The sequence below is a fragment of the Heptranchias perlo genome, chromosome 7 (assembly GCF_035084215.1).
Source record: "Heptranchias perlo isolate sHepPer1 chromosome 7, sHepPer1.hap1, whole genome shotgun sequence".
NCBI lineage: Eukaryota > Metazoa > Chordata > Chondrichthyes > Hexanchiformes > Hexanchidae > Heptranchias > Heptranchias perlo.
Window position 1 is genome coordinate 81,407,422 of NC_090331.1, and position 26,921 is coordinate 81,434,342.

General features: G+C 47.1%; 1 protein-coding gene across 5 annotated transcripts in view; it reads left to right on the forward strand.

Moving 5' to 3' along the window:
- LOC137323904 (abl interactor 2) overlaps positions 1-26,653 on the forward strand; it is a 158,838-nt gene extending 132,185 nt beyond the window's left edge. For all 5 annotated transcript variants that reach the window (XM_067987970.1, XM_067987972.1, XM_067987971.1 and 2 more), the window contains 2 exons: positions 7,806-7,985; positions 22,602-26,653. In XM_067987970.1, coding sequence (XP_067844071.1) covers positions 7,806-7,985; positions 22,602-22,777 — 356 coding nt within the window. In that variant the 3' untranslated portion in view covers positions 22,778-26,653. The remainder of the gene's footprint in view (positions 1-7,805; positions 7,986-22,601) is intronic.
- The last annotated feature ends 268 nt before the right edge of the window (positions 26,654-26,921 follow it).

Sequence of the window (26,921 nt, forward strand, 5' to 3'; positions counted from 1 at the left end):
CACATAAGGAGATAATAGGACAGGTAATGGAAAGCTTGATCCAAGAGATAGGTTTTAAGGAATGTCTTAAGGGAGGAGAGAGAGGTAAAGAGGCAGAGAGGTTTATGGAGGGAATTCCAGAGTTTAGGGCCTAGGCAACTGAAGGCACGGCTGCCAATGGTAGAGCGATTAAAATCGGGGATGTGCAAGGGGCCACAATTGGAGGAGTGCAGAGATCTTGGAAGGTTGTAGGGCTGGAGGAGGTTACAGAGATAGGGAGGGGTGAGGCCATGGAGGGATTTGAAAACAAGGATGATAATTTTAAATTTGAGGCGTTGCCAGACCGGGAGCCAATGTCGGTCAGCGAGCACAGGGTTGATGGGTGAACTGGACTTGGTGCGAGTTAGGATACATCGAGTTACATCGAAACTACAGCACAGAAGCAGGCCATTCGGCCCAATTGGCCTATGCTGATGTTTATACTCCACACGAGCCTCCTCCCTCCCTACTTCATCTAACCCTATCAAGATACCCTTCTATTCCTTTCTCGTGCTTATCTAGCTTCTCCTTAAATGTATCTATGCTATTTGCCTCAACTACTCCATGTGGTAGGGTGTTCCACATTCTTACCACTGTTTGGGTAAAGAAGTTTCTCCTGAATTCCCTATTGGATTTATTAGTGACTATTTTATATTTATGAACTCCGGTTTTGGAAACATTTTCTCTGTTTACCCTGTCAAACCCTTTCATTATCTTAAAGACCTCTATCAGGTCACCCCTCATCCTTCTCTTTTCGAGAGAAAAGAGCCCCAGCCTGTTTACCCTTTCCTGATGAGTCTATCCTCTCAGTTCTGGTATTATCCCTGTGAATCTTTTTTGCACCCTCTCCATTTCCTCTATATCCTTTCTATAATATGGAGACCAGAGCTGTGTTTGATAGTTCTGATAAGGGCAGCAGAGTTTTGGATGAGCTCAAGTTTATGGAGGGTGGAACATGGGAGGTCAGCCAGGAGAGCATTGGAATAGTCAAGTTTAGAGATAACAAAGGATAACCAGGCCTAGGGTACCTGGGGAAGGGCAGCCAGGGCTCAGGGCCATGGAAGAACGATCAAGGGTGTCCCAGAGGTAATGCTCCCTCTCAAACATAGAGATGATGGGATCACTGGATGGCGTAAAATGATCTGTCCAGTGCAGTAGTTAGTGGCGACCGTGGGGAACTTGTGGTTATTGTGAGGGGAAGTGAGAGCAAAGGCATGGGAAATGGGGCAGACACAGTCAAGGACCCTGCCAGCTGTGGCTGAAGGAAAAGGAGAACCAAGCTCCATCTACTCTGCCCCGGCTGCATTTCGGACAACAACTCCCTCTTGCACCATTGTGACATTTTTCCATTTCCAGCCCTTAACACTGAGATTGACCAAACGCATTTCACGTAGCACTCTTGCAGCCAGCAGACAGAGAAGACTTTCATCCCATCGGTCTGGGCTGGATATGAATCCAGGACCTGGAAGCGAGACACCAGCATGTAACCCACTGCATCACCTCATCCCCTGTGTTCACGATCAATTGCAAATGCCCCAGTGAGTTAAGTTAACTCAACACAAAGTGGGGCATGGCCCAGAACCCAGAGGTAAAAGGCAGTGTCTGACTCACTGCTCCATTCAGTCCCTTTTTGTTTGATAGGTTAGTTTGTGTAATGGTGCTGAAATGCTGTCTGTGGTTCTGAACAAGGACTGGAAGGGTGATTGTGAGCCCAGTCTGTTCCTGCATTGTTTGCAGCTTCTGAGCCAAAAGGTTTTACGTTTTGTACTGGGTTATTTTTAAGAAGCCATTTAGCGCTGTGTTTATTTTTAATGCCCTGTCTTTGAATATGAATCATCCCTGCTGAGGTTTCTTGTAATTACTTTCTCTCTGCAGCATGAATACGCAGGTTTTGAATGTCAGAAACATTAACAGCAAAACTCCCCGATGCATGACACCTTTGCACAGTTGAATTTATATTTGCTCCTATTCTCCCCATGTTTCCTGAAAACTCTCACTGGGCACTGTTCCATTGACATCAGTTGCCCTCCATTACTTCACCCAAGTGGTCCTAGCAAACATACCCAGTGAGGGTTAGATTTAACACGGTCCGTCTACTCTGTTCCAACGACGTGCCTCGATCCCAACCTTGGACGAGCGTCCCTGAATGCAAAAGTGAACCGTTTCCCATTTCCCACACCAGATATCCTCTCAGTAAAATTACCAACTTAGTGCCAAACTGGGGTGTTTCTGTGTATTTGCCCATGCCCACTAGGAATTGGACTGTTCAAACTCCTGTAAGATCCTCACTGCCAGCAGAAAGCGAAGATTTTCCTCCCGTCAGCCAGTGCTGATTTTGTAGCCAGATCCCACGGGTGTCTAATCCACTGTACCATCCAGTCCCCAAAGCACTTGTTAATTCTGCATCTCCTCTTGCATGTTGAGAGAAGATGGCCACTTGACAAGAATGTCTCCAGCTGGACAATACAGAACAACATTCATGTTTCACAACGTCCTGATCCACTTTACTGGAACTATTTTGAATCCAGGGACTTTGAAAAGTAATAAAGGAGATTTGCTTTCAAAATAAAATAAAAATTACTGTGGCAGCGATATCTGAATTGATGGCTGGAATTTTAATTACCTTGTTGACATTAACTGTTGTTTGTTAGTGAAACCAGAATAAACTTAATGGAGTTAATGGAGAGCTTTATGTAGTGAAGGTGCATATACCCGGCTGGTGTAACCTGTTGCAAAGTGTAGAATCATAGAATCATAGAAGTTACAACATGGAAACAGGCCCTTCGGCCCAACATGTCCATGTCGCCCAGTTTATACCACTAAGCTAGTCCCAATTGCCTGCACTTGGCCCATATCCCTCTATACCCATCTTACCCATGTAACTGTCCAAATGCTTTTTAAAAGACAAAATTGTACCCGCCTCTACTACTGCCTCTGGCAGCTCGTTCCAGACACTCACCACCCTTTGAGTGAAAAAATTGCCCCTCTGGACCCTTTTGTATCTCTCCCCTCTCACCTTAAATCTATGCCCCCTCGTTATAGACTCCCCTACCTTTGGGAAAAGATTTTGACTATCGACCTTATCTATGCCCCTCATTATTTTATAGACTTCTATACTCTCCAGGGAAAAAAGTCCCAGTCTGTCTAACCTCTCCCTGTAAGTCAAACCATCAAGTCCCGGTAGCATCCTAGTAAATCTTTTCTGCACTCTTTCTAGTTTAATAATATCCTTTCTATAATAGGGTGACCAGAACTGTACACAGTACTCCAAGTGTGGCCTCACCAATGCCCTGTACAACTTCAACAAGACATCCCAACTCCTGCATTCAATGTTCTGACCAATGAAACCAAGCATGCCGAATGCCTTCTTCACCACCCTATCCACCTGTGACTCCACTTTCAAGGAGCTATGAATCTGTACTCCTAGATCTCTTTGTTCTATAACTCTCCCCAACGCCCTACCATTAACGGAGTAGGTCCTGGCCCGATTCGATCTACCAAAATGCATCACCTCACATTTATCTAAATTAAACTCCATCTGCCATTCATCGGCCCACTGGCCCAATTTATCAAGATCCCGTTGCAATCCTAGATAACCTTCTTCACTGTCCACAATGCCACCAATCTTGGTGTCATCTGCAAACTTACTAACCATGCCTCCTAAATTCTCATCCAAATCATTAATATAAATAACAAATAACAGCGGACCCAGCACCGATCCCTGAGGCACACCGCTGGACACAGGCATCCAGTTTGAAAAACAACCCTCTACAACCACCCTCTGTCTTCTGTCGTCAAGCCAATTTTGTATCCAATTGGCTACCTCACCTTGGATCCCATGAGATTTAACCTTATGTAACAACCTACCATGCGGTACCTTGTCAAATGCTTTGCTGAAGTCCATGTAGACCACGTCTACTGCACAGCCCTCATCTATCTTCTTGGTTACCCCTTCAAAAAACTCAATCGAATTCGTGAGACATGATTTTCCTCTCACAAAACCATGCTGACTGTTCCTAATTAGTCCCTGCCTCTCAAAATGCCTGTAGATCCTGTCCCTCAGAATACCCTCTAACAACTTACCCACTACAGATGTCAGGCTCACTGGTCTGTAGTTCCCAGGCTTTTCCCTGCCGCCCTTCTTAAACAAAGGCACAACATTTGCTACCCTCCAATCTTCAGGCACCTCACCTGTAGCGGTGGATGATTCAAATATATCTGCTAGGGGACCCGCAATTTCCTCCCTAACCTCCCATAACGTCCTGGGATACATTTCATCAGGTCCCGGAGATTTATCTACCTTGATGCGCGTTAAGACTTCCAGCACCTCCCTCTCTGTAATATGTACACTCCTCAAGACATCACTATTTATTTCCCCAAGTTCCCTAACATCCATGCCTTTCTCAACCGTAAATACCGATGTGAAATATTCATTCAGGATCTCACCCATTTCTTGTGGTTCCGCACATAGATGACCTTGTTGATCCTTAAGAGGCCCTACTCTCTCCCTAGTTACCCTTTTGCCCTTTATGTATTTGTAGAAGCTCTTTGGATTCACCTTTGCCTGATCTGCCAAAGCAATCTCATATCCCCTTTTTGCCCTCCTGATTTCTCTCTTAACTCTACTCCGGCAATCTCTATACTCTTCAAGGGATCCACTTGATCCCAGCTGCCTATGCATGTCATATGCCTCCTTCTTCTTTTTGACTAGTGCCTCAATCTCCCGAGTCATCCAAGGTTCCCTACTTCTACCAGCCTTGCCCTTCACTTTATAAGGAATGTGCTTACCCTGAACCCTGGTTAACACACTTTTGAAAGCCTCCCACTTACCAGACGTCCCTTTGCCTGCCAACAGACTCTCCCAATCAACTTCTGAAAGTTCCTGTCTAATACCATCAAAATTGGCCTTTCCCCAATTTAGAATTTTAACTTTTGGGCCAGACCTATCATTCTCCATAGCTATCTTAAAACTAATGGAATTATGATCACTTGTCCCAAAGTGATCCCTCACTAACACTTCTGTCACCTGCCCTTCCTTATTTCCCAAGAGGAAGTCAAGTTTTGACCCCTCTCTAGTCGGGCCATCCACATACTGAATGAGAAATTCCTCCTGAATACACTCAACAAATTTCTCTCCATCCAAGCCCCTAATGCTATGGCTGTCCCAGTCAATGTTGGGAAAGTTAAAGTCCCCTACTATTACCACCCTATTTTTCTTGCAGCTGTCTGTAATCTCCGTACATATTTGCTCCTCAATTTCCCGTTGACTATTTGGGGGTCTGTCGTACAATCCTATCAAAGTGATCTCTCCCTTCTTATTTTTCAGTTCTACCCATATAGACTCCGTGGACGAACCCTTGGATATATCCCCTCTCACTACTGCCGTGATGTTCTCCCTAATCAAAAACGCAACTCCCCCTCCTCTCTTACCTCCTGCTATATCTTTCCTATAGCATCTGTACCCTGGAACATTGAGCTGCCAGTCCTGCCCCTCCCTTATCCATGTTTCAGTAATAGCTATAACATCCCAGTCCCATGTACCCATCCATGCCCTGAGTTCATCTGCCTTGCCCATCAGACTTCTTGCATTGAAATAAATGCAGTTTAATCTAGACTTCCCTTGGTCTTTGCCCTGCTTTCTCAGACCATCTGTCCGGTCATGTTCTGTACACTCTCCCTTACTGCCTTTTGTTTCTGTCACCATTTTATTTCCCACTGACTTCCTGCATCGGTTCCCATCCCCCTGCCACATTAGTTTAAACCCTCCCCAACAGCACTGGCAAACACTCCCCCTAGGACATTGGTTCCAGTCCTGCCCAGATGCGGACCGTCCAATTTGTACTGGTCCCACCTCCCCCAGAACCGGTTCCAATGGCCCAGGAATTTGAATCCCTCCCTCTTGCACCATCTCTCAAGCCACGTATTCATCTTAGCTATCCTGTCATTCCTACTCTGACTTGCCCGTGGCACTGGTAGCAATCCTGAGATTACTACCTTTGAGGTCCTACTCTTTAGTTTAACTCCTAACTCCCTAAATTCAGCTTGTAGGACCTCATCCTGTTTTTTACCTATATCGTTGGTGCCTATATGCACCACGACAACTGGCTGTTCACCCTCCCCCTCCAGAATGTCCTGCAGCCGCTCCGAGACATCCTTGACCCTTGCACCAGGGAGGCAACATACCATCCTGGAGTCTTGGTTGCGTCAGCAGAAACGCCTGTCTATTCCCCTTACAATCGAGTCCCCTATCACTATAGCTCTGCCACTCTTTTTCCTGCCCTCCTGTGCAGCAGAGCCAGCCACGGTGCCATGAACCTGGCCACTGCCACCTTCCCCTGGTGAGCCATCTCCCCCAACAGTATCCAAAACGGTATACCTGTTTTGGAGGGAGATGACCGCAGGGGACCCCTGCACTGCCTTCCTACTCTTCCTCTGTCTGTTGGTCACCCATTCACTATCTCCCTCAGTAATTTTTATCTGCGGTGTGACCAACTCACTGAACATGCTATCCACGACTTTCTCAGCATCGCGGATGCTCCAAAGTGAGTCCATCCGCAGCTCCAGAGCCGTCAAGCGGTCAAACAATAGCTGCAGCTGGACACACTTCCCGCAGGTGAAGGAATCAGGGATACAGGAAGGAGCCCTGAATTCCCACATCTCACAAGAGGAACATGACACGGCTCTGGGATCTCCTGCCATGACTTAACCCTTAAGTTAGCTTAAGAACAACTGCAATGTCAAGAGAAAAAAAAGGAAAGAAAAACTACTTACCACTCCCTTTAAGGAGTTTACTCCTTTAAATTGTTCTCAATTTAGAGAATGTTAACTACACTAGGGACCTTGATTCACTAAAAAATAAACGCTACTTCCTATAAGACCTGCAGACCTTCCCTTTCCTTTTACTTCAGTTACTGTCGATAAGTAGAAATACTCACCTGAACCTACTCCCCAATCAGGTGCCTCCCCTGTGTCGCGTCCCGATCTGATTCCTGACGTCACTTCGAACTCGGTCGCAGCTCCGCTCGGCTCGGCTCCTCTCAGCTGCACTCAGCGCTCTGAAATCCCGCCTTTTATCGGACGCTCCCTCCGCTCGGCTCGGCTCCTCTCAGCGCTCTGAAATCCCGCCTTTTATCGGACGCTCCCTCCGCTCGGCTCGGCTCCTCTCAGCTGTTCTCAGCGCTCTGAAATCCCGCCTTTTATCGGACGCTCCCTCCGCTCGGCTCGGCTCCTCTCAGCTGCACTCAGCGCTCTGAAATCCCGCCTTTTATCGGACGCTCCCTCCGCTCTGCTCGGCTCCTCTCAGCTGATTATACTGTCAAAGAATTATCTGTCACTTCTCTTCACCCCCAAAAAGTGAAAGGATTATTGCATGGTGCAGCCTTAGCTCGTTGGTAGCACTCTTGCCCCTGAGTCAGAAGATTGTGGGCTCAAGCACCACTCCAGACACTTGAGCACATAATCTAGGTTGACATTTCAGTGCAGCACTGAGATAAACTGAGCTCCCGTCTATCCTCTATTCAAAGATGATCTGGGAGTTCTTTCCAGTGTCCTGGACCAATATTTATCCCTCAACCAAAACCGAAGAACAGATTATCTGGTCACTTAACTCATTGCTGTTTGTGGGACCTTGCTGTGCTCAAATTGGCTGCCGTGTTTCCTTACATTACAACAGTGACTACACTTCATAAGTACTTCATTGACTGTGAAGCACTTTGGGATGTCCTAAGGTCATGAAAGGTATGATATAAATGCAAGTCCTTCCCTTTAACACAATATCTCCATTGTAGTTTCAGAAGGCTCTACCCCTCCACCACCTCCACCAGCCGACGATGCGGTATTTGACGAGTCACCCCCTCCTCCCCCGCCACCAGAGGATTATGAGGAGGAAGAGACGGCTGTGGTAGAGTATAGTGACCCATATGCAGAGGAGGATCCACCCTGGGCACCCAAGAACTATTTGGAAAAAGGTCAGTGCAACGGGAAATACGAAATTAGTAGTGTTCTTTTTGATTTCCCACGTTCCCCTTGTACCTCCACATCTTGTGCTTCCTGTTAATTTTCAATGTTTCACAATATATAGTCATGTCTAATCGACTCTAGATATTTTCCAAGGTTCAGCATCCTTGTAAGTGTCCCATGTGATCTGGAGTCTTTTCCTGCCAACTGTCGAGGTGACTGATTGCGAGACCCAGTGATCATAAGAGAACGTTGCTGTGTACACCAGCTACTTGAGCTTCAGGTGGTGGTGTGTGATACATCTCTTTGAAAAGTGGACTGAATGTGTTCTTTTAGCAGACTGAGTCTCAGAGTCTGAACGATCAACTGGTTTTAATTACGTAAGGTGAATAAACAGTAAATGTATAAAACAGCAAATTATATGTTACTCTCCTTAATAAGTAAGATAATAAAGATGCCACTCACTTTCTCTACAAATATAAACTAAATCATCAGCTCATTTCCTATATTGTGGACCAGGCTACTGTTTTAAAACTAACTGTTGGCTAGCACAAGAAATAAGCACAGTGCTCTCAGGCTGCTGGCTACTGAGCTGACACTGACTTTTGATTCATTTTCTTAAACACGTTGAGCCCAATATAATCTGTAATGGAGACCCTAGGCCACCAAGCTGTCCATCAATGAGAACTGCAGCCAATTAGTGTCTCCTTCTCAAAGGTCTCAGACAGAGCTGTCAATCAAACTTAATGCCCCAGGCAGGACCTGATTCTTTGATCTGTGTCGAGATGCTTTGGGACGGCCTCTACAGACATACTTGCCTGCAGATATATGACCCAAACTCCTTTGAATCTACACAGAAACAAAAGGCAGTAGATGACTGCAGCTCATGATTACAGTCAGGCAGCAGGCATCCTTCAATACTGAATGGATAGCCAAACTTTGACAATGTCCAGCGTGTTTGTGATCGAATGTGATGATTCTGGTCAGATAACACTTTGGACAATCCAATGTACTTGCCATAGAAACTCGTCTTGTGGAGCTCCCTCTCGAGCCAACCTGTCTGGTCTGAGCAGCTGGCTTTTCTGTTAAGAAATATGATCTTGGGAGTTAACCCATTTGATGCTGTTTCCAGCAATTCAAAATACAAGTTTGAAAATTCAACACAGACAAAAAGTACATTATTGTTAAGGAACAGAATGCTTTATTAATCCATGCAACACATCAGCTCCAGGTTTCCACTGGCCACTGCAGTGCAATTTGCATTCTTCTTCATTCATTCTTCACATACAAATGAATTGGGTGTCATCCAAACAGTGGTATAACCATTGGTACCACATAGCAGCCATGTTAATTCTGAGCACACCTTGAATAGAAAGTCATGTTGCAGTTCTTCATCTCTCAACAGCTGCAGTCTTTCAGTTGCTACCCTGGAATGAAGGTTCTTGAGTACCATCTGATTTCTTTTTTCCAGGATTAGTTTGTTCTTGTGCAGCTTATAATGCTTGACAAAATAAAGTGATTCTGTAAGAAGGAGCAGCATCCCGATTTCCCAAAGGTGTTTTTTTTATTACGTACTTATCTCAATACCTGCATTGGTGACATGGTATCAGTTGAATCCTTTTTTCTCTCACCGATTTTTCACTCTTCACGCGTCTGAATGCTTTTTTTCGAGATGATTCCACTGTTACACTCTGGTATAGGAACAAGTGAAGGCCATTCAGCTCTTCGAGCCTGTTCCTGCATTCAATTGGTTCATGACTGATCTATCTCTCAACTCCATTTACTCACCTTTGATCCATATCCTTAGATCCCCTCGTCTAACAAAAATCTATCTTGCCCAGGTAGCCATTATTAATCTGTGAACCTAGACAATGAGTGTTTGGATGCTTTTTGACCATGGAGGAAACACAGCCGCATCTGCTCTTGTCCTCATAGGGTGCCATACCCGCACAATTCCTGCAAACAGTAGCAGAACACTGGCTGATTTCCCCACGTCCAACTTCAGGCTGAACTGGCTGAGATCAGATAACTCAACACCAATCAGGAATGGAACCTGGGACATTCCTGGTCCGTATGGCTCAGCTACTGGAAAAGCTTATCAAACCACGGAGGCAGCACTGGTTGTATTCTTCCGGGATTGGTGCATAGTTGGCTTCAGTTATGGAAGAGCCCGGAATACAGACTTGCTGCCATTGCCAGTGTCTCAGTTGCCTTCTGAAGTCGCGTATCCTGTTTCAAGCTCTTTAAAGCATTGTTGACCAGTTGAAACACTGGAAAATAATCTCAGAAGGATGCATTGCATTACTTGATTCTTCATGCAGATGTGTGACCTCAGAATCCAGGCCCCAATCAGACATGAGCAAACATTTCTGGTTGGTCCAAGAATTCACCGAAGAGCACCCAAAGGCGTTATTGATAACAGTCTTCATCAAAAGCACCGGCCAATTCACAGTCCTAAACTGGAGATGACTCAGGTCCTCCAGCTACTGCCTTAAATCTCGTGCTATTGCTGAAGGTAAACTGGTGCTGCTCAGCACAGAAGCGAAAAGTGACCAGAGCTATGGTATCGGGAAAATCTTCCTGCCAGCTGATACTGGCAACTTGCTAAGGAGTGCCTCAACCCCTACACGGATACTGGCCTTGACTAGAAGTTAGCACAGCAACTGAAACTTGCGCGTCCTCCCCCGCCGCCCGTGCGCCCTCCCTCCTCCCCCGCCGCCCGTGCGCCCTCCCTCCTCCCCCGCCGCCCTCCCTCCTCCCCCGCCGCCCGTGCGCCCTCCCTCCTCCCCCGCCGCCTGTGCGCTCTCCCTCCTCCCCCGCCGCCCTCCCTCCTCCCCCGCCACCCGTGCGCCCTCCCCCGCCGCCCGTGCGCCCTCCCTCCTCCCCCGCCGCCCGTGCGCCCTCCCTCCTCCCCCGCCGCCCGTGCGCCCTCCCTCCTCCCCCGCCGCCCGTGCGCTCTCCCTCCTCCCCCGCCGCCCGTGCGCTCTCCCTCCTCCCCCGCCGCCCGTGCGCTCTCCCTCCTCCCCCGCCGCCCGTGCGCCCTCCCTCCTCCCCCGCCGCCCGTGCGCCCTCCCTCCTCCCCCGCCGCCCGTGCGCCCTCCCTCCTCCCCCGCCGCCCGTGCGCCCTCCCTCCTCCCCCGCCGCCCGTGCGCCCTCCCTCCTCCCCCGCCGCCCGTGCGCCCTCCCTCCTCCCCCGCCGCCCGTGCGCCCTCCCTCCTCCCCCGCCGCCCGTGCGCTCTCCCTCCTCCCCCGTGCGCTCTCCCTCCTCCCCCGCCGCCCGTGCGCTCTCCCTCCTCCCCCGCCGCCCGTGCGCTCTCCTCTCCTCCATGAAAGCTTTTTGAACCAACATTTTCATTTCTACAATAATATGAAGTCTTTGAGGTTGTGATATTACTATCCCAAAGCCCTCAGCAGATTTTATTCTTACCTACAGTCGACTGGTTGTCTGCTGTTGGGCTGACTGGCTTTGACTGAAACAGTCCCATGTTCCAAAATGTTGTCCCGGCAAAGTCTCCACTTCCGTCACTGCTGGACAGGAATTCAAGTGGATGGGAGAGAATGAGAATACATTGGGTCATTGTGTTCAGAAGGGAGTAGGAGGGTCTCTCACAGTTCTCAAGTTCTGGATACATTCCATTGGACTGGTGACAGAAACAAAAGGCAGTAAGGGAGGGTGTACAAAACATGACCGGACAGATGGTCTGAGAAAGCAGGGCAAAGACCAAGGGAAGTCTAGATTAAACTGCATTTATTTCAATGCAAGAAGTCTGATGGGCAAGGCAGATGAACTCAGGGCATGGATGGGTACATGGGACTGGGATGTTATAGCTATTACTGAAACATGGCTAAGGGAGGGGCAGGACTGGCAGCTCAATGTTCCAGGGTACAGATGCTATAGGAAAGATAGAGGAGGAGGGGGAGTTGCGTTCTTGATTAGGGAGAACATCACGGCAGTAGTGAGAGGGGATATATCCGAGGGTTCGCCCACTGAGTCTATATGGGTAGAACTGAAAAATAAGAAGGGAGAGATCACTTTGATAGGATTGTACTACAGACCCCCAAATAGTCAATGGGAAATTGAGGAGTAAATATGTAAGGAGATTACAGACAGCTGCAAGAAAAATAGGGTGGTAATAGTAGGGGAGTTTAACTTTCCCAACATTGACTGGGACAGGCATAGCATTAGGGGCTTGGATGGAGAGAAATTTGTTGTGTATTCAGGAGGAATTTCTCATTCAGTATGAGGATGGCCCGACCAGAGAGGGGGCAAAACTTGACCTCCTCTTGGGAAATAAGGAAGGACAGGTGACAGAAGTATTAGTGAGGGATCACTTTGGGGACCAGTGATCATAATTCCATTAGTTTTAAGATAGCTATGGAGAATGATAGGTCTGGCCCAAAAGTTAAAATTCTAAATTGGGGAAAGGCCAATTTTGATGGTATTAGACAGGAACTTTCAGAAGTTGATTGGGAGAGTCTGTTGGCAGGCAAAGGGACGTCTGGTAAGTGGGAGGCTTTCAAAAGTGTGTTAACCAGGGTTCAGGGTAAGCACATTCCTTATAAAGTGAAGGGCAAGGCTGGTAGAAGTAGGGAACCTTGGATGACTCGGGAGATTGAGGCACTAGTCAAAAAGAAGAAGGAGGCATATGACATGCATAGGCAGCTGGGATCAAGTGGATCCCTTGAAGAGTATAGAGATTGCCAGAGTCGAGTTAAGAGAGAAATCAGTAGGGCAAAAAGGGGACATGAGATTGCTTTGGCAGATAAGGCAAAGGAGAATCCAAAGAGCTTCTACAAATACATAAAGGGCAAAAGAGTAACTAGGGAGAGAGTAGGGCCTCTTAAGGATCAACAAGGTCATCTATGTGCGGAACCACAAGAGATGGGTGAGATCCTAAATGAATATTTCGCATCGGTATTTACGGTTGAGAAAGGCATGAATGTTAGGGAACTTGGGGAAATAAATAGTGATGTCTTGAGGAGTGTACATATTACAGAGAGGGAGGTGCTGGAAGTCTTAACGCGCATCAAGGTAGATAAATCACCGGGTCCTGATGAAATATATCTCAGGACGTTATGGGAGGTTAGGGAGGAAATTGCGGGTCCCCTAGCAGAGATATTTGAATCATCGACAGCTACAGGTGAGGTGCCTGAAGATTGGAGGGTAGCAAATGTTGTGCCTTTGTTTAAGATGGGCGGCAGGGAAAAGCCTGGGAACTACAGACCGGTGAGCCTGACATCTGTAGTGGGTAAGTTGTTAGAGGGTATTCTGAGAGACAGGATCTACAGGCATTTGGAGAGGCAGGGACTAATTAGGAACAGTCAGCATGGTTTTGTGAGAGGAAAATCATGTCTCACGAATTCGATTGAGTTTTTTGAAGGGGTAACCAAGAAGATAGATGAGGGCTGTGCAGTAGACGTGGTCTACATGGACTTTAGCAAAGCCTTTGACAAGGTACCGCATGGTAGGTTGTTACATAAGGTTAAATCTCACGGGATCCAAGGTGAGGTAGCCAATTGGATACAAAATTGGCTTGACGACAGAAGACAGAGGGTGGTTGTAGAGAGTTGTTTTTCAAACTGGAGGCCTGTGACCAGCGGTGTGCCTCAGGAATCGGTGCTGGGTCCGCTGTTATTTGTTATTTATATTAATGATCTGGATGAGAATTTAGGAGGCATGGTTAGTAAGTTTGCAGATGACACCAAGATTGGTGGCATTGTGGACAGTGAAGAAGGTTATCTAGGATTGCAACGGGATCTTGATAAATTGGGCCAGTGGGCCGATGAATGGCAGATGGAGTTTAATTTAGATAAATGTGAGGTGATGCATTTTGGTGGATCAAATCGGGCCAGGACCTACTCCGTTAATGGTAGGGCGTTGGGGAGAGTTATAGAACAAAGAGATCCAGGAGTACAGGTTCATAGCTCCTTGAAAGTGGAGTCACAGGTGGATAGGGTGGTGAAGAAGGCATTCAGCATGCTTGGTTTCATTGGTCAGAACATTGAATACAGGAGTTGGGATGTCTTGTTGAAGTTGTACAAGACATTAGTAAGGCCACACTTGGAATACTGTGTACAGTTCTGGTCACCCTATTATAGAAAGGATATTATTAAACTAGAAAGAGTGCAGAAAAGATTTACTGGGATGCTACCGGGACTTGATGGTTTGACTTATAGGGAGAGGTTAGATAGACTGGGACTTTTTTCCCTAGAGAGTAGGAGGTTTAGGGGTGATCTTATAGAAGTCTATAAAATAATGAGGGGCATAGATAAGGTAGATAGTCAAAATCTTTTCCCAAAGGTAGGGGAGTCTATAACGAGGGGGCATAGATTTAAGGTGAGAGGGGAGAGATACAAAAGGGTCCAGAGGGGCAATTTTTTCACTCAAAGGGTGGTGAGTGTCTGGAACGAGCTGCCAGAGGCAGTAGTAGAGGCGGGTACAATTTTGTCTTTTAAAAAGCATTTTGACAGTTACATGGGTAAGATGGGTATAGAGGGATATGGGCTAAGTGCAGGCAATTGGGACCAGCTTAGTGGTATAAACTGGGCGACATGGGCATGTTGGGCCGAAAGGCCTGTTTCCATGTTGTAAACTTCTATGATTCTATAATGCTTTCGAGCTTCTAAATTGGGCAATTATGTTTCTGAAAATTCAGCCCTGAGCACAATTGTGTACTGGTTTCGATGGAATTTCCCATATCCTCCAGTTTCCCAGGGTTTGTTATTTAAACCACAGCCCAGGGCCACCTGGTGGAACACGAAGGAACGTGATTGAGTTTCCTCAGCTCTGCCCATTACCATCCAATTTTACATCGAGTCTCTGGGTGATTGGCTTGTCTGACCTGTGTCTCGCAATGCCCGCGCACGCAGCAGCTGCTTCAAGCTTCACCGCCAGATGTCATCCTTCATTATGTTGCTTCTCTTGTACATTGCGGTACGTGGGTCCAAGGCATTCCACATGTGCTGATGAACAGGATTGACCTTTGAGGAGCTCGTCCCTGTTGTCCTTCAGACAACAAAGCCTGGGCACAGGAGCAAGATTCTGAATCGACATCCTTAATGAAGGTGGTATGGAAATGACCCACAAGGTCCACGGTTGGCTTCTACTATCATTTCATGTTCCAAAACACTGTCACCAGCTACATTGTCAGCCCCAGTCTCATTTGGCCTCACTCTTTCTGGCCCTAGGGAGTGGGAAATGACTCAGCTCTGCTCACGATCACAATTTGATGGCCTCTGCTGGAAAATGACCACATGCTTGTGGACAGCTGGTGAAGATCCACTGTGATACTCCCATAGTGGAATTGCCTGCCAATATCAGCGCTCCAGTTTCACCTGAAGAAGGGAAGCTTGGCCGAGCTCCTGGCACACTCCTTGTTGGGGCAGTAGGCCATTTGGTGAGGAAGATACGAGAAAATTGGAGGCAAAGGAAGGGTTTGTTTCTTTCAGTTTTGTAAGGATGCAAAGCGCATTTAAGATGCTGTGAAATCCTCGGGGTCTTGAGAGGAACAAGACCCAACTGCACGAATTCACCCTGCAAGACACACACAATCTTCATCGTCAACCATAGACAAATTCTAAGGTAACCTTCCCGATCAGAAGGGTGTTGAGACTGTTGCAGGAGCCAGGATACTTGTGTTAAGATGGTCTGAGGCTCCAGTCCTCGTCTGCGTACCACAAATGAGGGTTCTAGAAGTGGAGTCAAACACTTGGCCATTTATTAAGGGTTACATGAACATAGTCACAGATGACACATGATGATGCTTTGCTGCAGAAGATCACACGTTACAGTCGTTGAGCTCAACTTTCTCTTCCTTCTGCTTCATCTTTTAACCGTACATTACAATTTTGCCATTTTCATATCTTTCTAACTACATTACTTCACGTGACCTTGATGCAATTTACACCAGTTCTCACCAGTCTTTCCCAAGAAGTTGATTCATGCTGAGGCATTTTTTTTTTTATTCGTTCACGGGATGTGGGCGTCGCTGGTGAGGCCAGCATTTATTGCCCATCCCTAATTGCCCTCGAGAAGGTGGTGGTGAGCCGCCTTCTTGAACCGCTGCAGTCCGTGTGGTGACGGTTCTCCCACAGTGCTGTTAGGAAGGGAGTTCCAGGATTTTGACCCAGCGACAATGAAGGAACGGCGATATATTTCCAAGTCGGGATGGTGTGTGACTTGGAGGGGAACGTGCAGGTGGTGGTGTTCCCATGCGCCTGCTGCCCTTGTCCTTCTAGGTGGTAGAGGTCGCGGGTTTGGGAGGTGCTGTCGAAGAAGCCTTGGCGAGTTGCTGCAGTGCATCCTGTGGATGGTGCACACTGCAGCCACAGTGCGCCGGTGGTGAAGGGAGTGAATGTTTAGGGTGGTGGATGGGGTGCCAATCAAGCGGGCTGCTTTATCTTGGATGGTGTCGAGCTTCTTGAGTGTTGTTGGAGCTGCATTCATCCAGGCAAGTGGAGAGTATTCCATCACACTCCTGACTTGTGCCTTGTAGATGGTGGAAAGGCTTTGGGGAGTCAGGAGGTGAGTCACTCGCCGCAGAATACCCAGCCTCTGACCTGCTCTCGTAGCCACAGTATTTATATGGCTGGTCCAGTTAAGTTTCTGGTCAATGGTGACCCCCAGGATATTGATGGTGGGGGATTCGGCGATGGTAATGCCGTTGAATGTCAAGGGGAGGTGGTTGGACACTCTCTTGTTGGAGATGGTCATTGCCTGGCACTTATCTGGCGCAAATGTTACTTGCCACTTATGAGCCCAAGCCTGGATGTTGTCCAGGTCTTGCTGCATGCGGGCTCGGACTGCTTCATTATCTGAGGGATTGCGAATGGAACTGAACACTGTGCAGTCATCAGCGAACATCCCCATTTCTGACCTTATGATGGAGGGAAGGTCATTGATGAAGCAGCTGAAGATGGTTGGGCCAAGGACACTGCCCTGAGGAACTCCTGCAGCAATGCCCTGGGGCTGAGATGATTGGCCTCCAACAACCACTACCATCTTCCTTTGTGCTAGGTATGACTGCAGCCACTGGAGAGTTTTCCCCCTGATTCCCATTGACTTCAATTTTACTAGGGCTCCTTGATGCCACACTTGGTCAAATGCTGTCTTGATGACAAGGGCAGTCACTCTCACCTCACCTCTGGAATTCAGCTCTTTTGTCCATGTTTGGACCAAGGCTGTAATGAGGTCTGGAGCCGAGTGGTCCTGGCGGAACCCAAACTGAGCATCGGTGAGCAGGTTATTGGTGAGTAAGTGCCGCTTGATAGCACTGTCGACGACACCTTCCATCACTTTGCTGATGATTGAGAGTAGACTGATGGGGCGGTAATTGGCCGGATTGGATTTGTCCTGCTTTTTGTGGACAGGACATACCTGTCCCACATGCACCAGCAGCAGATCTCAAAACTAACCTTTTTATACTATTTACTAGAATGATACCAGGGATAAGGGACTTAAGTTATGTGGAGAGACCAGCGAAGCTGGAATTGTTCTCCTTCGAGGAGAGAAGGCTAAGGGGAGATTGAAGAGGAGTTCAAAATTATGAAGGGTTTTGATAGAGTAAGGAAAAGCTGTTTCCGCTGGCAGGAGGGTCGGTGACCAGAGGACACAGATTTAAGGTAATTGGAAAAATAACCAGAATGGAGATGAGAATTTTTTTTAAACAGCAAGTTGTTATGATCTGGAATGCACTGCCCGAAAGGGTAGTGGAAGCAGATTCAATAGTAACTTTCAAAAGGGAATTAGATATATACTTAAAAAGGAAAAATTTGCAGGGCTATGTGGAAGAGCAGGGGTATGGGACTAATTGGATATCTCTCTCAAAGAGCCAGCACCGACATGATGGGCCAAATAGCCGCCTTTTGCACTGTATGATTCTATGATATACCCTACTAGTAAACACCAGCATGGACTGGTTGAGCTGAATGGCCTGTTCCCCATTTGCATCTTCGATATTAATATACGGGATTTATATGTGGAAGTTGAACAAGTGAGGAAGCATCATGTTACCCTGAATTACCCGTAATCCCTGGTTGCCCTGAATTACCCGTAATCCCTGGTTACCCTGAATTACCTATAATCCCTGGTTACCCTGAATTACCTGCAATCCCCGGTTACCCTGAATTACCTGCAATCCCCGGTTACCCTGAACATTTGCCTATAATCCCCGGTTACCCTGAATTACCTGCAATCCCCGGTTACCCTGAATTACCTGCAATCCCCGGTTACCCTGAATTACCTGCAATCCCCGGTTACCCTGAATTACCTGCAATCCCCGGTTACCCTGAATTACCTGCAATCCCTGGTTACCCTGAATTACCTGCAATCCCTGGTTACCCTGAATATTTACCTGCCATCCCCGGTTACCCTGAATTACCTGCAATCCCCGGTTACCCTGAATTATCTGCAATCCCCGGTTACCCTGAATATTTACCTGCAATCCCTGGTTACCCTGAACATTTGCCTATAATCCCCGGTTACCCTGAATTACCTGCAATCCCCGGTTACCCTGAATATTTATCTGCAATCCCCGATTACCCTGAATTGCCTGCAACCCCTGATTATTCTGAATGTTTACCTGCAATCCCTGATTATTCTGAATATTTACCTGCAATCCCTGGATATCTTGAATTACCTGCAATCCTCAATTACTCTAAATGTTTACCTTCAATCCTTGGTTACCCTGAATGTTTACCTGCAATCCCTGGTTACCCGAATGTTTACCTGCAATCGCTGGTTACCCGAATGTTTACCTACAACCTACAAATTAGGAATAGGTTAAGTGAGTGGGCAAAACTGTGGCAGATGGATTTCAATGCAGGTAAGTTGTGAGGTCATCCATTTTGGACCAAAAAAGGATAGATGTGAGTATTTTTCAAATGGTGGAAAGCTAGGAACAGTGGGGGTTCAAAGAGATTATGGGGTCCATGTGCACAGATCACTGAAATGTGGTGGTCGGGTATAAAAAAAATCAGAAAGGCTAATGGAATGTTAGCCTTTATAACTAGAGGGCTAGAATATAAAGGGGAGGAAGTTTTGCTACAACTGTACAAAGCCCTGGTTAGACCACATCTGGAGTACTGTGTACAGTTCTGCGCACCGCACCTTAGAAAGGATATATTGCAGTGCAGATTCACCAAAGTGTAAACAGGGCTCCAAGGGTTACATTAGGAGAAAACTAGGCTTGTATTCCCTGAAGAATAGAAGGTTAAGAGGTGATTTAATTGAGGTTTTTCAATTTTGAAAGGAATTGATAGGGTGGATAGAGAGAAACTTTTTCTGCTGGTGGGGGAGTATAGGACAAGCGGACATAACTGTAAAATAATAGCCAGACCATTTAGGAGAGAAGTTAGGAAAAACTTCTTCACCCAAAGGGTGGTAGAAGTGTGGAACTCTCTCCCACAAAAAGCAGTAGATGCCAGCTCAATTAATAATTTTAAATCTGAGATCGATAGATTTTTGCTTGCCATGGGTATTAAAGGATATGGATCCAAGGTGGTGGATGGAGCTAGAATACAGATCAGCCATGATCACATGAAATGGCGGATCAGACTCGAGGGCTGAATGGCCTACTCCTGTTCCTATGTTCACTGGTTATGCTGAATATTTACCTACAATCCCTGGTTACCATGAATGGCCTACCCATCACCCCTGACCTTGCTGACCGACATTGGCTCCCTATCCCTCAGTGTATCAAATTTAAATTCCTTGCTCTTGCCTATAAATCCCTCTGTGGTTTACCCATCCCTATCTCCAGGTCTGGATCTTCTCCCGAACGCTCCACTGCCCTGACTCGAGGTCTCCATGCGCCCCGTTTCCCCCCCTCCCTCCTCAAATCCCGGCTCTTTGCCTCACCGTCGGTGGCAGAGTTTTCAGCTGCCTTGGTCTTTGGTCCTGCTAATTGCAACTCCCTCCCTAAACCCCTTTGCTCCTTCACCCCTCTGTCCTCCATTAAAAGGCTGCTGAAGACCCCTCTCTTTGACCAAGCCTTCAGTTATTCACCCTTCCCTGTCTTTCCTCTCCAGGCGTGGTATCCATTTTGCCTACACCTATTTATGAAGTTTCTTGGGACATTTTTTTACATTAAATTTACATTATAGAATCATAGCTCGGAAGGAGGCCATTCAGCCCATCGAGTCCGTGCCGGCTCTATGCATGAGCAATCCAGCTAGTCCCACTGCCCCGCCCTATCCTCTCAGCCCTGCACATTTTATTCGTTTCAAGTACTTATCCAGTTCCCCTTGAAGGCCATGATTGAATCTGCCTCCACCATTCCCTCGGGCAGTGCATTCCAGATCCTAACTACTTGCTGTGTAATAAAGTTTTTCCTCATATCTAGGCCTGCGGCAGGTGGTGAGCGAACCAACATGTGGAAAATTGCCCAGTATGTCCTGTCCACAAAAAACAGGACAAATCCAATCCGGCCAATTACTGCCCCATCAGTCTACTCTCAATCGTCAGAAAGGGATGGAAGGTGTCATCGGCAGTGCTATCAAGCGGCACTTACTCACCAATAACCTGCTCACCGATGCTCAGTTTGGGTTCCGCCAGGACCACTCGGCTCCAGACCTCATTACAGCCTTGGTCCAAACATGGACAAATGAGCTGAATTCCAGAGGTGAGGGTGACTGCCCTTGACATCAAGGAGCATTTGACTGCGTGTGGCATCAAGGAGTCCTAATAAAATTGAAGTCAATGGGAATCGGGGGGACAATTATCCAGTGGCTGGAATCGTACTTAGCACAAAGGAAGATGGTAATGGTTGTAGGAGTTCCTCAGGGCAGTGTCCTAGGCCCAACCATCTTCAGCTGCTTCATCGATGATCTTCCTTCCATCATAAGGTCAGAAATGAGGATGTTCGCTGACGATTGCAGTGTTCAGTTCCATTCGCAACCCCTCAGATAATAAAGCAGCCTGTGCCCACATTCAGCAAGACCTGGACAACATCCAGGCTTGGGCTGATAAGTGGCAAGTAATATTTGGGCCAGACAAGTGCCAGGCAATGACCATCTCCAACAATAGAGAGTCTAACCACCTCCCCTTGATATTCAACGGCATTACCATTGCCAAATCCCCCACCATCAACATCCTGAGGGTCACCATTGACCAGAAACTTAACTGGACCAGCCACATAAATACTGTGGCTACAAGAGCAGGTCAGAGGCTGGGTATTCTGCGGCAAGTGACTCACCTCCTGACTCCCCAAAGCCTTTCCACCATCTACAAGGCACAAGTCAGGAGTGTGATGGAATACTCTCCACTTGCCTGGATGAGTGCAGCTCCAACAACACTCAAGAAGCTCGACACCATCCAGGACAAAGCAGCCCACTTGTTTGGCACCCCATCCACCACCCTAAATATTCACTCCCTTCACCACTGGCGCTCCGTGGCTGCAGTGTGTACCATCCACAGGATGCACTGCAGCAACTTGCCAAGGCTTCTTTGACAGCACCTCCCAAACTCGCGACCTCTACCACCTAGAAGGACAAGGGCAGCAGGCACATGGGAATAACACCACCTGCACATTCCCCTCACACCATCCTGATTTGGAAATATATCGCCGTTCCTTCATCGTCGCTGGGTCAAAATCCTGGAACTCCCTTCCTAACAGCTGTGTGGGAGAACCTTCACCAGGTGGACTGCAGCAATTCAAGAAGGCGGCTCGCCACCACCTTCTCAAGGGCAATTAGGGATGGGCAATAAATGCCGGCCTTGCCAGCGACGCCCACATCCCATGAACGAATGAAAAAAAAATCGCCTTTGGTTCTTTTGCCAGTCATCTTAAATCTATGCCCTCTGGCTCTTGACCCTTCCGCCAATGGGAACAGTTTCTCTCTATCCACTCTGTCTAGACCTCTCATGATTTTGAATACCTCTATCAAATCTCCTCTGAACCTTCTCTGTTCCAAGGAGAACAATCCCAGCCTCTCCAGTCTATCCACGTAATTTAAGTCCCTCATCCCTGGAATTTGCAATTCTCCAGTCCTCTGGCACCACTCCCGTATCTAAGGATGCCTGGAAGTTTATGGCCAGTACCTCCGCAATTTCCCCCCTTCCCTCAGCAACCTGGGATGCATCCCATCTGGATCGGGTGATTTATCTATTTTAAGTACAGCATTAACATTAAATGCTATATAAATGCGAGTTGTTATTCATTCATTTTGCTGTGGGTAGCTCCCAGGTTAAGGTCAGGTATGAAGAGAATAAAAAACTCTAAGCCCGATAGTTTATCAAAAGGTTCATTTTAATAGGACCCTCTCACTCACCGACAGCAGGGATAAACCCGCTCCTAATAACAGGGACCCCTCACTCCTGGGACTCACTTCTCAGCTCATAAGTTCGCTGGATTTGAACCCAGGTCTTTGTGTCGAAAGACCAGACCCACACCTGTGGCCGATTGTGACTCCGTTACTGAGATCAGCTAACTCGGGACAGACTGGGGATCGAAGCTGGCACCTTCCTGGTCTGCAGGGCTCAGCTGGTGATGGGGCGTTGACCCACCGAGCTATCGGCATGGCTGTTTTCATTTACCAACGAGGGGAGAACTGAGATCCTCTTTCTTGGTGCGCACTGTCCTACCTGGGTTGCTGTGCCAGTGTTAATTGTTGCTGTTCTCTGTTCACAGTGGTTGCCATCTATGACTATTCAAAAGACAAAGAGGATGAATTGTCTTTCCAAGAGGGCGCCATCATTTACGTGCTGAAGAAGAACGATGACGGCTGGTACGAAGGAGTGATGAACGGCGTGACTGGTCTGTTCCCCGGTAACTACGTGGAATCCATCATGCATTATGCAGAGTGACCCGCTGAAGGGCAGCCCCCGGCAGCTGCCCCCCTCCCGCTGGTGCACTCTTGAACTCTGTGGCTTCCTGCCGTGCTGGGAAAGGCACAAGCTGAAATGAAGGATTTGAGTAAATGACACACACAAAAACAACAACCACCTTTTACTCAATCAGAGTGGAGCGAAGTGGCATTGTCCCTCAGGAGGCTGATATTCCTGCTGCCGGTGTAGGCTCTGATGATTGTTGAACTCTTTGTGGAATGAGCTCTCTGTCTCTCTCTCTCTCTCTCTCTCTCTCTGTCTCTCTGTCTGTCTCTCTCACTCTCTCTCTCTCACACACACACACACACACACACACACACACGGACGGTCTCTCTCTCTCTGACACATGCAAAATTGTGTAACGCAGTCATTCCTGGTGTTAAGGGTTGACCGATACCACCGTTACTACAGGGCAAGTCCCTTGCCAGATAATGGTCCAAACAAAATGCCTCTTCTCCCATATTCTGAGTTTTTCTCCCCCCCTCAAATGCGTTCTGCAAGGAAATTCTCAAAGCAAACAAAGGCTTGAGAATGAAATCAGCTGGAGAGTGAATTTTGTAAGCAGTCAGATTACAGTGCTGTATTGCGCAGTAGCTGTACAGGGTCTGTCGCAGCACAGGTCATGCCTGTGTCCTCGGGTTGCGAAGCAGTTTTGGTACCAACATTTCACTAAATGCATTGTGCGTTAGTTTAGTTTTCATATGTAAATGAGATAAATGGCTGGAAGTACAATTCTGGATTCTGCCCTTCCAAACTTGGGTGGTGCCTGAGGAGAGCATTTTGAGTTGGATAACGCTGGGTTACAGTACTGGTGGGTACAGGTCTGTCACTGCATAACACTGGGGTACAGTACTGGTGGAGACAGGTCTGTCACTATAAACATGGGTACAGTACTGTTGGGTACAGGTCTGTCACTGTATAATGGGTACAGTACTGGTGAGTACAGGTCTGTCACTATAAACATGGGTACAGTACTGGTGGGTACAGGTCTGTCACTGCATAACACTGGTACAGTACTAGTGGCTATAGGTCTGTCACTATAACACGGGTACGGTACTGGTGGATACAGGTCTGTCATTGTATAACGAATATAGTACTGGTGGATACAGGTCTGTCACTGTATAATGGGTACGGTTCTGGTGGGTATAGGTCTGTCACTGCATGACAGGGTACAGTCCTGGTGGGTACAGGTCTCACTGTAACGTGGGTACAGTACTGGCGGATATAGGTTTGTCACTGCATAATGTTGGGGTACAGTACTAGTGGGTGCAGATCTGTAGCTGAATAACCCGGTTTCATTACTGGTGGGTACAGTTCTGTTACTATATGACACTGGGGTACAGTACTGGTGCATATAGATGTGGGAGAAATTTCATGGGCGTGAGTATCGCACAAGAGGTTATAATGTATAAGATTGTGTGTGTTTTTCCTACAGTGTATGTGTTAAGTAAGCTCAGTGACAGCACTCCCAGCTGTTTTAGAGCCTAGGATTGTTTCCTTGTATTTTTTTAATTCATAGAACAATATTCCAGAGTCCAATTGACGCACAGTATAAATGGAACTGGTGTAGTTTTATGAATGAATGTTCGTGGTTTTAGATTGTCCTGTTGCAGTTTTTAGACTAATGGAAAGTGAGACATTTCCCAGTCTGTACTGCAGGGGGAAGCACAGGAAAGAGACCTGAGTTTGCAGCCAGGCTGCTATGGTTAAAAGGGCTTAATTTCTGCTTTCGTACAAAGTACATTTCAGTCGCTGGGTTGAGCTTTGCGCCATGTTGACGGGACTTTGTCATCTCACAAGTACACTGCTGAAATGGAAGGGGATTGTGTCCCAGTGAACTCCCCCAGAGCCTGATGGTGAAGTTTTCCCTCAGCGAAATACTTTCATCTTAAGACGAACAAAATTAAGGTGAGCGCTTGATCTGTGACAGAGCAGTCGATGCAGTGGGAAAACAGTGAACAAAGCCCTGGCTAGAAAGTGCCAGGTTCAGTTTCTGCCCTGTGCTGCATTAGCTAATCTCAACCCAAGCAGGGGTTGGGTGACTATAATCAGCCCAGGGTTGTTGCTGCTTATCAATATCTAGTGACCTCTGGAAGAAAGTGTGCGCACAGGTGGACCATCTGGCTCCTGCATGAAGAACGGCCATGTGGCTGAGTCAGATGGGCATGTGGAACTGTGTCCCAGCAAGAATCCCTTGCAGCACAAGAGACTGTTGGGAATAAACCAGGTCTGTGGGAATAGAAAATGAGGATAGTGGACAGTTTAAGCGAGGGGATTTTTAAAGATGAACGCATGTAGAGATCCATGGAGCAGCCATTATCTATCCAAGGTTCGACATCTCAGATTACAGCAACTAATTGGGGAATGGGGACCAGGTTTTACAAATGAATCCCTGATTATAAATGGCTATTTTCTGCACTCGGACTAGATTAGTGAGCGGGCTGCTAGGAATCGTTCAACAACCTATGCCATTGGTGACATCACTTGGACGGTCAGTACAGTTATTTAGTTATTGCCAGCATTATGACTTCTGGTGGCACCACTTCTTGTGGCAGAGCTGGTTGTAGTCCACCCGGAGTCTCCAGGAATTCCAGATTAATCTCCAGGACGCTGCTGTGAGCAACTTTGGAGAAAAATCATAGAGGTGTTACACAAAATTGTTTTTTTCATTTTCTTTGAAAACTTTCATTTATTAGTTATAAAAATATTGGAGATGGGGAAATGCTGTTTCTCGAACAGTCAAGATTAATCCAGTTGGGTAAGAGTCTGTTCCCTTTCCAATTGGCATTGGTACGGCAGTGTACCTGGAGAATGGACCAGCGGCAGGTGTGTGGAGGTGGGGTGGTTTGAGGTGAGGTCATGTGATGAAACCTCCAGGAATACACCCAACCAGAGTTGGCAACCCTCGGTCCACCTTCAGCAGTGCACTGTGCCACCAACACACTGTATGCGTGCAACAGATATTGTAACAGAGCTCAGGCATATGAATGGTGACTGCACAGTCTTAACAATACGTGTCTGAAATTGTTGAAAACATTTCTTAGCTTTAAATGAGTTTTGCCTCACCGTCGCCTGTGAGACACAAATTTGTGGGTTCAAGCCCAACTCTAGGATTGGCCCATAATCTTGGCTGACGCTTCAGTGCAGTACTGTGGGAGTGCTGCATTCTGAGACATACTAACCTTTGGGAGAGACGTTAAAAAACAAGGTTCTGCCCACCTGTTCAGGTGAAAATATTAAAAAGCCTTAATGGTAAAGTGGTAATGTTGATATTCTGGCAGAAAGAACTCTAATGGGCTGAAGGTTGTTCTTCAGCTAAACCTACCTTGTAACCTGGATTTGACTTCCAAAATTGCTCTAAATTTTTAACTAATTTACAGACTTCATATTGAATAAATTTGAGAATTGGTACAAATTGCAGAAGGCACTGGAGTTAGTGGTGTATGTCTGTCTGTAACAAAGCATAATAAATATGAAATTACAGCCACGATTATAATTCTGGGCAGTCAATGTGCATATTTGAGTAATAATTTATACCGTAGCCTCATTTCTCAGGATATCAAGATATGAACCAACTGCCTGAGGGTGTAACACCACTAAACCCAATGCTTTAGAAAGTGAATGTGGGTGTCTAGCCTTGTAGTACCGGTCCTTTTTACTGTATCGGTCGACCCTTTGATTTCTTTACGTATTATGCAGTACTAATGTGTCGGTATCCTCACTGGTTTTATGCATCATTTTGTAAGATTTTATTTCCTCTCTTGGGTTGGCTAAGATGCTGTGTAAAGAATACTGACTCGAGCCTGATGTACAGTAATTTGTGTCTGTAGTGTTTCAATAGACTGCATGCTATAATCCCTGTCCTGGAGCTTGCTTTTATTTCTCACATTGTCCCCTTTTAAAGCTAGACTTTGTCATTTCTTTTTCCGGGTGGGGTGGGGTTGTTTGATTTCTGTCCATCCCACTCTGGCACGTAAGTGTAGGGATTTTTCGCTGTACGATGGAGCACCGACTTGGGACACCGCCAAATGCCCCCTTCGTTACACCGCCAAATGCCCCCTTCGTTACACCGCCAAATGCCCCCTTCGTTACACCGCCAAATGCCCCCTTCGTTACACCGCCA